The sequence below is a fragment of the Bolinopsis microptera genome, chromosome 5 (genome assembly GCF_026151205.1).
Source record: "Bolinopsis microptera isolate Bmic1 chromosome 5, MBARI_Bmic_1.0, whole genome shotgun sequence".
In the NCBI taxonomy this organism is placed as follows: domain Eukaryota; kingdom Metazoa; phylum Ctenophora; class Tentaculata; order Lobata; family Bolinopsidae; genus Bolinopsis; species Bolinopsis microptera.
The window spans coordinates 11,401,623-11,416,881 of NC_087076.1; the positions used below are offsets into that span (position 1 = coordinate 11,401,623).

General features: G+C 39.9%; 2 protein-coding genes across 2 annotated transcripts in view; both read left to right on the top strand.

Annotated features, from left to right (window-relative positions):
• Positions 1-12,198, top strand: part of LOC134815863 (protein PAT1 homolog 1-like) — a 29,111-nt gene extending 16,913 nt beyond the window's left edge. Inside the window, exons 5-16 of the mRNA XM_063824450.1 lie at positions 177-251; positions 840-935; positions 1,080-1,556; positions 1,727-1,855; positions 2,010-2,115; positions 2,318-2,418; positions 2,531-2,736; positions 2,900-3,062; positions 4,749-4,895; positions 5,027-5,115; positions 5,267-5,383; positions 11,518-12,198. Coding sequence (XP_063680520.1) covers positions 177-251; positions 840-935; positions 1,080-1,556; positions 1,727-1,855; positions 2,010-2,115; positions 2,318-2,418; positions 2,531-2,736; positions 2,900-3,062; positions 4,749-4,895; positions 5,027-5,115; positions 5,267-5,383; positions 11,518-11,536 — 1,725 coding nt within the window. The 3' untranslated portion in view covers positions 11,537-12,198. The remainder of the gene's footprint in view (positions 1-176; positions 252-839; positions 936-1,079; positions 1,557-1,726; positions 1,856-2,009; positions 2,116-2,317; positions 2,419-2,530; positions 2,737-2,899; positions 3,063-4,748; positions 4,896-5,026; positions 5,116-5,266; positions 5,384-11,517) is intronic.
• Positions 12,199-13,187: 989 nt separating this feature from the next.
• On the top strand, positions 13,188-13,907 carry LOC134815443 (serine/threonine-protein kinase pim-1-like). The gene has a single exon (XM_063823977.1). The coding sequence runs from the start codon at positions 13,188-13,190 to the stop codon at positions 13,905-13,907; it is 720 nt and encodes a 239-aa protein (XP_063680047.1).
• Positions 13,908-15,259: the final 1,352 nt, after the last annotated feature.

A 15,259-nucleotide genomic window follows, 5' to 3' on the forward strand; every position in this document is an offset into this window, starting at 1 on the left:
ACTGCTGGCGAGGATAACCATATTTGTTTAGACACTTAACAACCACTTATCAATCAGCTTCCGAAGCGAGCAATTAAATCTAAAAGTCACTATCATGTTTTTAAAAATGTGGTTCCCCAGATCAGGTTTCAGATCTATTACCCCTAGGCTAAGCCCCTGATATATATTCCTGTCAGGATAAAACTTTTCCAGAGAGTCCGTACGGTGGTGGGATATGGACAGCAGCAACTTCTCCACCTATAGAGACTTGTGTAAGTTAGATGATGTTGCACGAAACTGAGTCAGTGTCATGTTGTATTCTTCATTAGGTCGAGGCTCGAGCTCAAGTAAACTCATGTACGGTTAATCAGAATTACCTGAATCTGTCTTATTACTAATAGATTGTGTTTTAATTTCGTGGCTACCATGTGGTGCTTTAACCATTTGTCTATTTATGGTCATGTGCATTGTGTGCAAGCAGTTTGAACGTTTTAAAAAGCTGCAAAATCATTCCAATTTTTATTAATAAAATCTTAGGACCGTGGATCTTGGGATCAAAGTAACGGTTTAGAACAAAAGGTATGGGAACCAAATGCGAAATGCCAGGCTTCTTCCTAAATCCCACCTACATATAGCATTATAGCACCACTCCCTTCGCTCGGTTGAATTCTATGCAGCTCTTTTTCCTCAGCTTGTCTCTCCTGTAACCGCTGAAAGCAGCTGCTTATACTTACTTGTGATAGTTACGATTTTCACAGAACACGATGTGCGACCAACTTCAGCCATTCTAAGATTCAGCTTTTAGTTAAACTCCTCCTCGGTGTGTGTACTGTGTAGTTTATGACTAATCTTAACTTCAGAGGTCCCCGTCCAGCTCGTGGCATGGTGATAACTCTCCCGGTAAAATGCTCCTACAAATGTTAAAAAGTGGAGCTCTTACTCCTCCCAGCACTAAGGTTCATTCTTCATTCTCTTATTAACAATTTTACTTTTTCGGGAAAAGTACTTGTTAAAAGTTGAATATTATTATCTAAGCAGCTTTGTGAATAAGAAGTATTCGGTTATAGAATGTGATTATTTTTACACTAAAATCATTTCAGAACATTAAAGAAGTAAAGCAACCGTTCAACGCCCAGCAAACCAAAGCAAAACTATCAGCAATTCCTGCTCGGCAACGTAGTTCTTCATACTCTGAAAATACTAATTCTCGTGGAGGTGGTCATGGTGGCGGTGGTCATGGTGGCGGTGGTGTAGGTCATGGTGGCGGTGGTCATGGTGGTGGTGGTGGTGGCGGAGGTAGTGGTGGTGGTAACTATGGTAACTACGACAGACGATATCAACACCATGGTAACCAGCACGGCTACTACAACAACAACAACAACAACTACAACAACAACAACAATTACCATAATAACTATCATCGAGGGAGGGATCAACATCAACATCACGGCGGTTACAGAGACAACAACTACAATAACTACAACAATCGAGACAACTACAACGGATATCATAACAACAACGGCAACAACAACCAAAACCGGAGACACCAAGATAACAACCGAAACCAACGTAACCATGTCAGTTCTAAATGTAACCACCTCTTTCGGGTCAGATTAATTGTGCGTTTTATGCTTGATGAACAGCTTCTTAGCTTAATTTACTGTCAGATCCATAAAAATCAAACTTTTCTCAAGATGATAGCTTTAAGGAGCAGTCTTTAGGTTTCTTATATAAACTGAAATTACAGAGGAACGACAAGTTGCCCCAAGAGATGGACAGCATCCTGATGAGCAGTAGTGAGAAGCAGTGGGTCACCAAGATACAAATGTTACAGATTCAAACTGCAAATCCTTACGAAGAGGACTATTACTATCAGGTAAAAATATTATATCTAACTTTGTTTTTATCAGTCATCGTGAAATTTAGTATGCTGGAGTTTTAGTTTTAAACAGCATTTTCGGTTGCACACATTTGAAATTGTGAACTCGTCATGTTTATTAGGAGCATATTAATAGTGACTCAAATTTCAGATGTTATTGTTCAAAAAGCAGCAAAAGGACACGGATTTCCTAGTCACACCAAAACTCCTCTTTTCGAATCCAACCAAAAACAGCGACAAAAAGGAGTATAAACCAAGTGAGAATGACTCCAGATTCTAGTAAATTAACGCCAGACTTTAGAACTGCCGGTTTAATCGAATACTTGCATCAATTCAATTGCGTGGAGTGGACTCAAATTAATATCAGTATGTTTTATAGTCTGTAGCGTGCTTTGTTAAAGATACTATAATGTGTTGACTAAGTAATTAAGTAATTAGCTATCGTTAAATAATTATCAGTGGAGTTTGTGAGTACATTGGGAAAGCTGTCAATCTCAACAGTGATGAACCCCAGACAAGTTTTAGACTGTAGCCTCAACGATCTTCAACCAATTATCACGGTACAAACTTCACAATAATCGGTATTATTCCGGTTATTATTAAAATTTCATGATTTATTTAACTTGGGTTGCTATCAATAAATGTCACATAACAATAAGATAAAACTCCCAGAATCACCAAAAAGAAGGGATAGACCCAGGAAGAAAGAAGTACAGTGTTCTCTCCACAATTGAGCGAATGTATGACTACTTGCTGGAGTTGGAGGATCTGGAGAGGATGTTGCTGATAGTTCCTGCAGAGGAGCGTAGTAAGATTATTGACGCCAAGAACGAGGTGGCGGACAGAATGTTCAGTTGTTTCTGCATCTCTGATTCCGGGTTAGTATCTACATAAGATGGGTTCTTGTTTTTCTAGTTTTTAAAGGAGTTTCAACGTCTACAAGTTAGACCATATTTATAAAGTTTTATATTTTTCTTTATCGAACTATTTTACTATAATCACAGTAAACTAATGCGTTAATGAGTGCTCCTGATTAAACAGGAGTATAAACGAGGAACTGTTAGTGCACGTGCTGAGCACGAGTAAAGGAAAGAACATGTTAGCGCGCTCCGTTACACAACTGCGCTCTGAACACGGCCGAGCTATACTTTATCACCTCCTGGGAAACATGGCTACTATCATAGCTCACGACAAAAAGCATCAGGTAAACTATAGCAGTATAGCGGGGGGTACACTACACTTTTTTACACTATCCTTAAAAAAAGGCAAAAGTGTAGTGTATAAAAGAGTAGTGTAAAGTAGCCTAAAAAGCCTTAAAAAGCCTTAAAAAGTGTTAAAAGTGACATTTTTTTTTCTCACCAAAGGTACGTTTTACCTTTGTTTGTTTGTTTGGGGACCGGTTTTTGGTACCCGGCCAATGTTTACAAAATAATATAATACATAACATTATTATTATAAAGGGTCTCAATAAGAGGTCTCGACTGCCTAGGCGTCAGACCTTGGCAGTCGGTAGTTTTCCTCTGGCCCGGGATCAGCTGACCCTAGGGACCAGAGGATAAAGGTGTAGAAACTATATGTATCTACAAAACTTTCAAGGTTGTTTTTACAAGAGACAGGGCTTGCTGCGCAAGGGAAGAAAAGCGGGAGAAACACTCACAAATTATACAAATAAATATTATAGAACATAGCAAAAAGAAATTCAAACAATCCTACACTACTACAAATGTTTATTACATACTACAATGTGATACATGATAATTATATGCTGTATAGACAAGAAACAGGGCTTGCAGGGCAAGAGATGGATTATTATTATTATTATTATAAAACAGGATCTTACCGACAAAAATGATTCTTAAAAATACCTTAATGCGGTAAACTGTACCCTTGAAAAAGATTTTCCCAACATCTGTTGCATGCAGATATATCTCTAATTTCGTTCAATTCATGCAAGTTGTCCATTTGCAAATTTATACTACTTAAATCACTTCTTAAAACCGATAACAAGTTCATTCTAGGTCTCCCCAATCTACCAATGAATAAATTATCTGATTCAATAGCAAAAGAGAGAGCCGTTTGGGCTGGGGTGTTCTTCATACTCCTGAGAATGTGTCCAAACATCTTCCACCGCTGGTGTTCAATACGCTTGGATAACTTTTCAACTTTACACCTTTCATACAATGCTTTGTAATACATAACAATATAATTTTATTTAATATGCGTGAATATGAAAATTTAAAATGTTGATTACGTCTATTCATTAAAAAAAAAAACAGAAACTTTAAAAATTAAAACTTGTATATCATGATTTATTGACATATAGTGACAAATAATTTGATTTGATACGACAGATGATCATACGCACTGTTTTATAAGCTACTTGAGGTTAAAACAAAAAAGAATAACTGAGCCCATGTCTTATCAGCACCTGCTAGCGCTATCTATATGATGCTATCAATATGACAGTGAAATGGGCAGTGAAAAAAGTGGCATATGGTTGATAGTGACTAGTGTGCTAACCGTCTGGTTTTATTTATTCCTTTGGAAATGTACTAAGTGAAGACTGATTGAAAAATAATAGGAAAAAAGAAGATTTTTAGAAGATAATTTTTAAAAATTGATTAAAATTATAAAATAGTGTAAAATAGCGTAAAATAGTGTAAAATGGTGTACCTTTTTTACTACACTTTTTACTACACCATACCAAAAAAGGCAAAAGTGTAGTGTACCCCCGGCCCCCAGTGTAGCAATACAACTTTACAAACGTTTAAATAAGTTTAGTGTAAAACCTCTTATCTTTTTTTTTCCATTTGGCAATCAGAAACTTTATCGCTATACCTAGAATAGCCCTATAAATCAAATAATAAGATGAGAATGTTATCAATTTCAGCAACTGCCTCAATTGTGTGAACCACTAGGATCTGTAATTCACAGTGGGACTATTAACATGATGCACGTCTGGATGAAGAGTCTTGTTGATGGACTCAGTTACTATGGTGACTTGGGTCACTCCTTAGAAACCGTTTTACGTAATCCGGTTAGTTAAAAATTGTTACCTATTTGATTAACGGACGTCTGTATAAAATATGTTCATTAACGGACTGCGCGTTTTTTTTTTGTAATTAGCAATGTCAATCACTCACTAACCACCATAATATTTTCTTTCAGCTGGGGATCAGCTTAATTAACGACATAATCCAGCGAGCTGACCACCTGTGCGCAATGAACCCTTCCAACTTCGAGGTTCAGGCAGAATGGTAAGTTCATTTAAAAACATTTCTATCAGACTGCTGACTTGTATAGCTTACTGTGATGAAAGAACGGTTTTGCGATTTATGATTTTCCTTGTTGATCGTTCAGATTATCGAACACTATTGTTGGGTCCCAGACAAAGTAGACTTCTTTCAGGATCCGAGTTCTCCAGCAGATATACCCGTTCATGCTGCCTCTCACTACCACGCTGCCCAGCACCAAGGCTCTCACTTATCTTAAGGAGTCCCTTGCTAAGAATAGGAACCTTCTTTGGTAAGATACCCCTCCCTTCCCCTTGTTATATGTTATCTGCTTGTATCGCCTCTTAACTTACTTTAGGTTACTTTAGGTAGGTTCGGCAGGGATCGCTTCTGGACAACAGTATCAAGTACGTCCTCCAATCACTCCTGGCTTAGATCTTTTTGTAGAGTCCATTCCAGAAGAGAATTATTTGTGATGGCGGTATACCCTTTTGTGGGCGGGGTGTCCGGGAAGCCTTTCAGGAATTTAGCAAGGGAGGATTTGAATGTTTCCAAGACTTGGATTGTGTTAACTTCCTTGGGGAGCAGGTTCCATAGTTTGGCTGCTTTTACTCCAAAAGAGTTTTCATAATGGGTCGAGATTGAGCATTGTGCCTTTTTGTTAAATGCAGGCACAGTGGCCTTTACACCGTGTCGGGAGCTTTCCTTGAACTGCATGTTGATGTCGTTCGGAGCTAATCCATTCATCATCTTCCATGTATGGATTATGATGTATCGTTCTCTGCGTCTCTGTAATGAGAGAAGATTCAGGTTCTGCAGGCGTTCCCAGTAATCAAGGTTCTGGCAGCCACTGATTCGACGAGTGTAGTGTCGTTGGATGCTTTCAATAGCTTCTATATCGCTGATCTTGTCAGGGTTCCACACCGGGCAGCAGTATTCGAGTTTGCTTCTCACCATGGTTTTGTAGAGTGTGAGCATGAGGAAGCGTGACCTATCTCTGAATACGCTAAGGACCCATGACGTCATCGTCCTTGCTGTTTTAGCCATCTGCTGTATGTGAGAAGACCAGGAGCAGTCATTTGACAGGAGAACCCCTAGGTCCCTCACAGTTTTGGCTGGGTCAATAGTTCTTCCATTTGTTAAATTGTAACAGGAATATTGACTGGTGAAGGGCAATTCTCTTAACAGTAATGAATTGTTCAAGCTGTAATTCAATATTTCGAATTTGGCCTCATTTAGTTGCATGTTGTTCTTCAGGGCCCAAGCGATTACATTTAGGAGGTCGTCTTGAAGTAGGCTTTTGGTAGCTAAGTCCATGATTTTTCCAATGAGCTTGGTGTCGTCAGCAAACACCTTTCCCAGAGCGGTAACCAATGTATCAAGTTGGTCGTCAATGTATAGAATGAAAAGAATGGGTCCCAATACTGTTCCTTGGGGTACCCCACTGATTACTAGCTGAAAGGATGATTTTGTTCCTTCCACGACCACAGTTTGCAGGCGATCCTTCAGGAATTCAGTCAGCCATTGCAGAGTCTTTCCTTTTATTCCATAGCGTTTTGCCTTTGCAAGTAATATTTGATGATCTACCTTATCGAACGCTTTGGCATAATCAAGGTATATAACATCAACCTCGTTGCCGTCGTTGAGAGTTTTCAGGATGTTATCTACGTGGTCTATTAGTTGAGTTAAGCAGCTTCTTTTCTTGCGGAATCCATGCTGATGGGGGGAGAGAAAGCTGTTTGACTCCATATGTTCCACAAGATGGTTTCTGACCACTCTCTCAAATATCTTAATAATGTGAGAGGTTATCGAGACAGGGCGATAGTTAGCAGCAGATGTTCGGTCTCCTTTCTTGAACACAGGCGTGATGTACTGTGTCTTCATGCCAGATGGTATGACTCCGTTATCAAATGAGCGTTTCCAGAGTAGATAAATTGGTTCAGCGATTGTCCTTCGACATTTAGTTAGGATCTTGGCCGGGATGTCACCATCAGGGGTGGAGGCATACGGGTCTAGTTCCTTTATGGCATCTGATATGTCGTCTGCTGTGAAGGTGAATGTGTTGAGATCTTCTTTTGGATGAGGATCTAATCCGGCGAGGCATTCTTCAACATTTGCAGAATTTGGGTTGCTGAAGACTGTGACATATTGAGTCTGGAGAATTTCTGCTTTTTCCGCTGGGTCCATTTTCAGAGTTCCGTTTTTATCTCTAATTGGGGCGACGGATGATTTTACCTTTGCAAATCGTTTAGCGTAAGAATAAAAGAATCTTGGGTTCGTCTTTATTGTACTTACAGCTTTAACTTCTTTTTCGTTAAGTTGCTTGATCACAAGTTCACTTATTTCGAAGGTCAGAAGATTCACTTCGGTTTTCAGCTTTTCGATTTTTCTCGAAGTTGGGTTGTTTTGAGTAAGTGCACTTATTTGGGCATTGAGTTTTCTTCTTTTCCTCTTCATTGTGTATTTTTCACGGACTTGGCGACTTCTACGGGGGCGGGAAGGGCCAGATCCAGTAGGGTCTTTAGAAGGCGAGTTTAGGAGGGTTATCTGGAGGACAGTTAGGCGTATCAGCTCCAGAAAGGCACTTCCATCTTCATCTTCATAGCAGAGTTCTCTCAAAGAGATCCAGTTAACAGCTTCTAAACGATCGTTCATTGCTTCAAAATCTGCTCTATGAAAATCAGTCGCCCGAAAAGAGTTTCTGTCGAAAGATATAGGAGTATGTTCTTTTGGGCAGAGCGGGTTATGTCCGAGAACGAGCTCGACTAGCCTGTGGTCAGATAGTTGGCATTCGGAGATATTTGTCTCAACTGTGTCCTGTGGTTTATTTGTGAGGACGAGATCGATGGTGTTGTTATTTCTCGTGGACTTACAGATCATTTGTGTCAAGAAATTTCTCTCCATGAAATCAATTAGTTCGGAACAAGCTTGCTGGTCACAAAGCGGTTGACCAGGTAAAGCTTGGCAAGAGTCCCAATCTATATTTGGGAGGTTGAAATCCCCCATAATGTAGATGTCAGGTGATCTATCGTTCGATGTCAAGTTATTTAGTTTCTCCTGCACCTGGTCCAGGACTGCTTTGAAGGATCCGGGAGGAGCATCTGGTGGGCGGTATATCACGGAGACAAGGGCGTTCATAGAGTCTATGAAACAATGCAGCATACTGCAGTGTTTGTCACTAAAATTTACAGTATCTGATACTAGCAGCGAGTTTTCAACGTAAAGCACACAACCACCACCTTTTCGACTATGACGGTCTGCTCTAAGACTGTTGTACCCATCTATAGCTATTTGAGCATCACTGATATATGGCTTCAACCATGATTCAGTGATAGCGAGAATAGGGACCGGGGGTCTTCCTAGGTCGTCAAGTATGTGGTCTTGGATGAATGGAATCTTCCATTTTACAGTGCTGGTTGCGGCTGGGGAGATGGACCGAGCATTCAGTAGCAAGATCCTTGATAGTTGGGAATGAAGTTTAGTGGCATCGGCATCCGCATTGGCTGGTTTGGGAGTGGCACTTGGGCTGAGAACTGTGCTGGTGGTGGGAACTGTGTCGAGATTTGCTGAGAGGATGTTTGGCGTGATCTCGGGTCCAGCTGGCTCCGTTGTGTCTCTTGGACAAGGGTAGGAATTTGCCCTCGAAGTTCCTCCATTTTGGAGTTCATCTGGGTTATAATTCCGTTTTTCATGTTTTCCATGAGCTTCTCTAAAAAAGCACTATCCCTCTCAGATGTACTGTCTTTACGTTGTCTGAGGGGTTTCTGATATTCAACAGTGGGTGGGTAGGGGGTGTTGAGGGAGTTTAGACTACCCATTCTGTCCACATCATAACCACCAGGAGGCGGCCAGGAACTTCTGTTCGTGTTGAATTCTATTCTTCTCGTATCTTTGGGCTGCTGCTGCTGAGGCAGGCGATTTCTGTCAGTGAGATTCACGTTTCCAACAGTCTTTCTGGCCGTTCCTTTAAGATGATGGAAGCCACAATCGCTGTTTAAACATACGTGATTCGCAACTGAATTACGGCACAGTTTAGGGTGGAAAAAAGTGCATTTCTTCCCATTCCTGCATCCTCTGCGTTTGTCGTCTCCGAAATTGGAGTAAAAGCGGCACCTGATGGGGTGCTGGTATGAGCATTTCTTACCACCAATGAGACGTTTGCCAGTGAGGCCGTGGGGACACTTCCTCATAGTGTATTCCCGGCAAATCTGGGGGTTATTTTCGGTATCATTATGTCTACCTCTTCTAGGGCTTTCCCTGTCTTCATCCTCATCCTCATCTTCATCTTCATCGTCGTTTCCCTCGCCCTCTACCTCAGATTCAACCTCTTTAATAGTGGATAGATCTGTTATACTATCTGTGTTCCTTTTCTTGGTAGGTTTCTGGGGAGATTGAAGTGAGCGTGTTTCGTTCTTTTTTGAACATTCGTAGCAGAGCCAAGATCCTCCTAAAGGAAGCAGTCCTTTCTGAATGAGGTCGTTGAAGGTCTTGGCTTTTTCGGCCATGGCTTCACAATCGTGGGAGCCCTGTAAGCATAGCCGGCATCTTAAGAGCGGTTCTTTTCCCAGTTCATTACAGTACACATCGTTACAGTCCTCGCATTCTATGTCGAACAAGGACTCGATCTTGAGAATCATTCTATCACATAGAGTCTGTTTATTCGTGTACAGTTTCTTCACACCATCTCTGACATTAAAACCTAGAAATATTGCACAGGGTTCTAGTTGAACTGCGGTGAGTGATTTCATATCTTTCAGATTGGTCTTATAACTTGCACTGAAACTATACACACTGAGAACCTTCTTGCTGGGGGCATCAGCTTTGTTAAGTAGGCTTCCAAGTACACGTTTCTTAGCATCATCGCTTACTGATTTCAGGTTTTCCTTGTCTTGCATATTGAACCTTTAAATGTCAGTTACACACACTATTTGAGTTTTATACAAGCAATGTACAATAAATGTACAATAGCACGCGTTCGCTTATCGCGATTTAGCAACAAATAACTGATAAGGGAGCACTTAAAAATACAACCAAACAAATTTGTAAAATATGACAAATATTTTAATCTTTTAGTTTCTTTATCACCGTTCCATGCACAAACTTCATCATTATATGGGCAGTATCTAAGAAACCCGACTCAGTCCACGGACTACTTAAATGTCATGATGGTAAGCAGATCATATGAATAATACCTTAGATGCAATTAGTCACGACTAGCATTAATTATAACGTTATAAATTTCTGAATGAAATTTACGATTAAAATGTGGTACTGGTAGTGGTATATAAGTCATTCGATTTCTGTGGAGTATTATGAATTACCATTATGATCGACGACAACAATTATTCCAATTCTTGACATGGTACTCTACTGTCTACTAGACGAAATCAATGCACCCACGTCATTCATAGAGAAAGCTCGAAACTTTTTATTCCAGAAAAAACTTCTAAAGCACTCCATATTATCCTGTCCTGGCTTCCTGGGTGAAGCGTATCTTGTCCTTGGCTCCCTGCTCGTTCTCGAAGTCTCTAGATGGATTTATATGACGCTGCAAGACCCCACAGAAATCGAATGACTTATGTACCACATTTGAATCGTAATCATTTAGTAATCTACAACATAATAATTAATATTAATCATAACTGATTGCATCCAAGATATCATTCATTTTGATCTGCATACCATCATGTCATAAACAGTCCGCGGGCTGGGTCGGGCCTCTTGGATACTGCCGAAATTTCCAGAATTTCTTAGGTTGACTTGTTTTTCTTATTTCTTGGCAACTATATAACAAAAAACAGCAAAATACATATGTCAACCGGCTTGTGCATTTACACGCGCTGCCGGTAACACAACATTGATATGATATGTGGGTATCTAATGAAATGAAAGAAGAGGGATTGTATATCCTACTTTGCATGACTTAACCGCTGCTAAGTGGTTCCAATAGTATTTCTGACTCCGCATCTCATATTACCACAATTTCACGTCACCAAAAGGTGTAATCCCATCTTAATTACGGTGCATGACTTGAGTTTTAGTGTCACTGATTTAACCATATGATCTTCAGCCCCCTCCCCCATATATGTATCTTATACGTTAGCTATAGTTTTGAGTGTCGGCGCTCGTTTCTAGAATTAAGCATGATTGACGAAGCTTTACGTCTGTATCTGATTGCTGCTGTCTAGTTTTACCCTTAAATCGTCTCCTCATATATCGGTTTTCCTGCTCCGCATCCTGCTATGCTGTTGGAAATGAGGTCCTGTTTGAAAAATGGGGCCGAACTTCCGGCTGCATCACAGATCCTCCACAAACAGGGAACCAAGTGTTCCGTAGATAGTTATTTATGTGAGTTCGTGCTGGTACGCTACATTGCAGCTCGTATATTTAACTGTCCCGAAATATATTAAGATATCTGCGTTTCAGGTTGCCTAAAGTGGAGTAAAATAAAGTAGCTCGCCGCCGGCTATTTGATTTACGACATCTCAGGGCTTCCTCTCTCTGTATTCCACCTTAGTGAGCAGTCCTGACTGATCTGGGCCGCTTTTTTAAGTCATTTGTAATGCTTGTGGACTGTTTTTACCCACTTGTGTAGAATTGTCGAATATTTGTGAATTTCGAATTCTATTGAAGTGACATTGCCTTTATCCTATGGAGTATGGATTTTAGTCAATTTAATTATGGTTTTTGGCGCTCTCTATTCTGTTTCACGTTTGAACTTGGTCGTTTACGGTTCGTTTTTGTTCGGAAAATTTGCATGTATTTTTTATTTCGAGGGGAAGGGAGAAAAAGGTTATACTAAAACCTTGAGTCTAAATAGATTTTTAAAATTGAAACAAAGTAGGGACTTAAGACATTAAATTTAAGTAAATGTAGTTTTGATGGTTATGGTGTGTTATCTTTTATCTTGGTTCTACAGTGTAGTGAGCTGAGCCTTTTTGCTTTGTGGATCTCTTTGGTATGGTGTAATTTTCATATTTGTTTTAAAACTACGTGTTTTGTTTTAAAACTCGTATTTTGGTGATTTAAAACGTTTCCTGTAAATAAAGTTTTTCGCCTCACAATTTGTACCAATGTAACCTTTAAATTTTACTTTTATTTAAATTAGATTCAAGAGTCTTAGTTGTATAGCCATATTTTTACAATACATAAAACCTCCATATACACAAATTCTTTAAAAATGCACAAATGTTATATTCAAACTGCTGTTCGCTGTTCAGACAAGAGCTTGGCAAAACAAACTTAATTCTTAAATAACACAGCTGTCACGTGATTAAGATCGTAAATTCCAACTAGTACGCTATACTAATCTGAAATTCTGTACGATATTTAATATTGGTATAAAAAGAATGCCATGCTACATATATAAGGGCTTTTACAGGGATCTTAAATATAATAAAAATATTAGCCAGGCAAAACTATTATTCCAGATTTTGCTATCATGTTTTGCAGAATTTGCTAAGGGCGACGGTCGATGAATTACCAAGAATGTCGACATAGTTTATACGGTAAATATTAAATAATGTACAGTTACTTGGTTGGGAGCTTTCAACAATAGTACTATTATATAACTGACTATGGCTACCTGGAGTTAGCTTTGTTAAACCTGAACTGAAGTTTTTAAGGTCGTTTACTGTTAGTAAAATGCTGTTTCGTTTAGGAATTGCATTTGAACGAACACCAATCAGCTACCTGATACATCATATATCACTGTAATTTTGTTATTGTCAATTACTCGCAGATCAGCATTCCTCTCCACTCTGTTATTTTAGTGTTACGAAACATTGAGCATTTGATCCGATCTAACATAGTTCTGCGAAGAATTACAATCATGGGATCACATGACTCAAACTCCCAACAGATATTTGCCCCATCTCTGAGATGTAACAGGGTAGTGAGATGGGCATCTCACCACCCTGTTACGTTGAGGCACGCATCACGTTACTTGATCACCTAATCACGTGACCAGATCAAGTGTACGCCTAGTTAAGCGAGCCTCTCCCAGGGGTATAAAGACCGGGTACACTATTTAATCGACATCACATTCTTAGAACAATTATAAACTCTTCTTTGAATAACAATAACAAGCTCTGACTATGGAAGCTCTGCTGAAGACTATCCCCTACTCCCCGACTCTGCCTGTCACCACCTCCACTAGCGAGCTGATCCCCATAGAGGTCCACAACCTTCTCAAACTCTCCCACCCTAACATTCAGAGACTCCTGGACTTCTCTTACCGGAGTGAGACTAAAACCTGGACCCTTACATTGGAGTACTCCAGTAACTGGGAGCCTCTCTCTGATGTCCTTAGAGCCAACTATCTTGACGAGGACCAAGTTAGAGACATCATCCAGCAGCTGCTATCCGCTGTTGTTCACTGCTTCAACAACGGAGTTGATCACCGTGATATCTCTATCGACAATATCTACTTAGACCTGGAAACTAACGACATTAAACTGGGAAACTTCCAGCTCTCGGCCATATTCTCAGTTCTGCCTCACTCCCTGAAACCCCTCACTTCTTCACTCACTTCTGCACCTCCTGAACTGTACCGACACGGCTCCTACTCCCCCCAATGTGCTGTGGTTTGGTCTGTGGGATGTCTTCTGTTCGAACTCCTGTCCGGTTCTAAACCCCTCCTCTCTACTGCTGATGCTGCTCGGAATAACGTGAGGTGGGAGATGTTACCTCCAAACTCTGTAAGCTCTGATGCTTACTCCCTGATCTTGCAATGTCTCAACCCTAACACTCAACACAGGCTAAATTTTGACAAACTCGTCAAGCATCCTTGGATTGTCAACGAGACATTAGTGTGAAGAACGTTATTTTTCTACTGAGAAGAGATTTTGAAAATGGAAATTGATCGAATTTTATTGGAGTACGTGGTATAGTAATACCGCTATGAATATATTTAAGTCACTAATGTGACGGTACATTAGAACTATGCGGGCTTAATGATATCAACATTTTTCACATTTTCTATGTACGTGTTATGCACAATACATCTTAAAAATGCTCCTGTTCATTCTTCTTAGCCAAGGGCGTAAGTGTGAAGATTGCACAGACCCGGACGATACAACCTGGCAAGGAGGGGGCCGTTTCCTGCAGCTGTCAATCTGTCATTCCAGTAACTGAACAAAATTTCATATTATAACCGTACGAGGTATGTAGGTCGATCATCTGGGGTATTTTATTAGGTTTTTTCGCGCATGATGAAACCTTATAAACCTTACGGACTTGCTTTCCAGTTACAGGGAATATTAATCTCATTTTTCATTCCAAGCTTTGGTTTCAATTTTTATCTATATCATTTGTCAAATAACCAATAACACGGTGTTATGTTATCATTCTCTTGAACTTTAGCCATGGTACGCATTATTCAGTTATTCCGTCATACTTCCTTCCGTAATAGTAATACTGAGAATTAGAAGGTTCAAGGAGAGTTCGCACAAATTACGTTGCGTACTGAGGGGATCGAGCAGGGAGGGGCAGGAAGAAGGTTCCCGAGGAGGCACGGGTAGTGGCACTCGCACTGGGAGGGCTGGGGGTAGAGGATCAAGTGACGTCATATGTGAGAATTGTAAAAATGTGATGTTCTTAGAAATTAAGCTTTTTATGATAACTGGGTAGCATTAGAATGTTCTCGCATTCTAAATGTGCTCCATATGACCATATCGTACTTTCTTTTTTTGGCATATTGTCAACTCTTGGATTACATGGATAAGTATATTTTCTACAACCAAACATTGGCGCAAACTTCCTCGGAACACAGGCTCCATATATCTCTACCCTAGATCAGTTTAAAGAATTAATTAATTAAGTCGTTTAAAGTGGACCTGACAACTCGTTCCCCTCCTCCAAGTTTACAAGTTTGGTGGTAATTTGATCACTGTGCAGCAGTACGACTGCACAATATATTTTTAGCATCACATATCATGATAAAAATACCCTGTGTATGGAACTTATATTATCGATACTCAAACCGCCCGACCGTAATTTTCCTTTGCATGTACCCAACACTCAATTTTATATTTATCAAACAATTATTTGTCGACTTTTAAATTATCTCTAATCGATCCTTGATTTGACTTAAATCCGTCTTAATCCTGATTCCCGAATTTGTCAAAATCTTTCACTGGAGCTAGAAACTGATATGTATGACCGAACT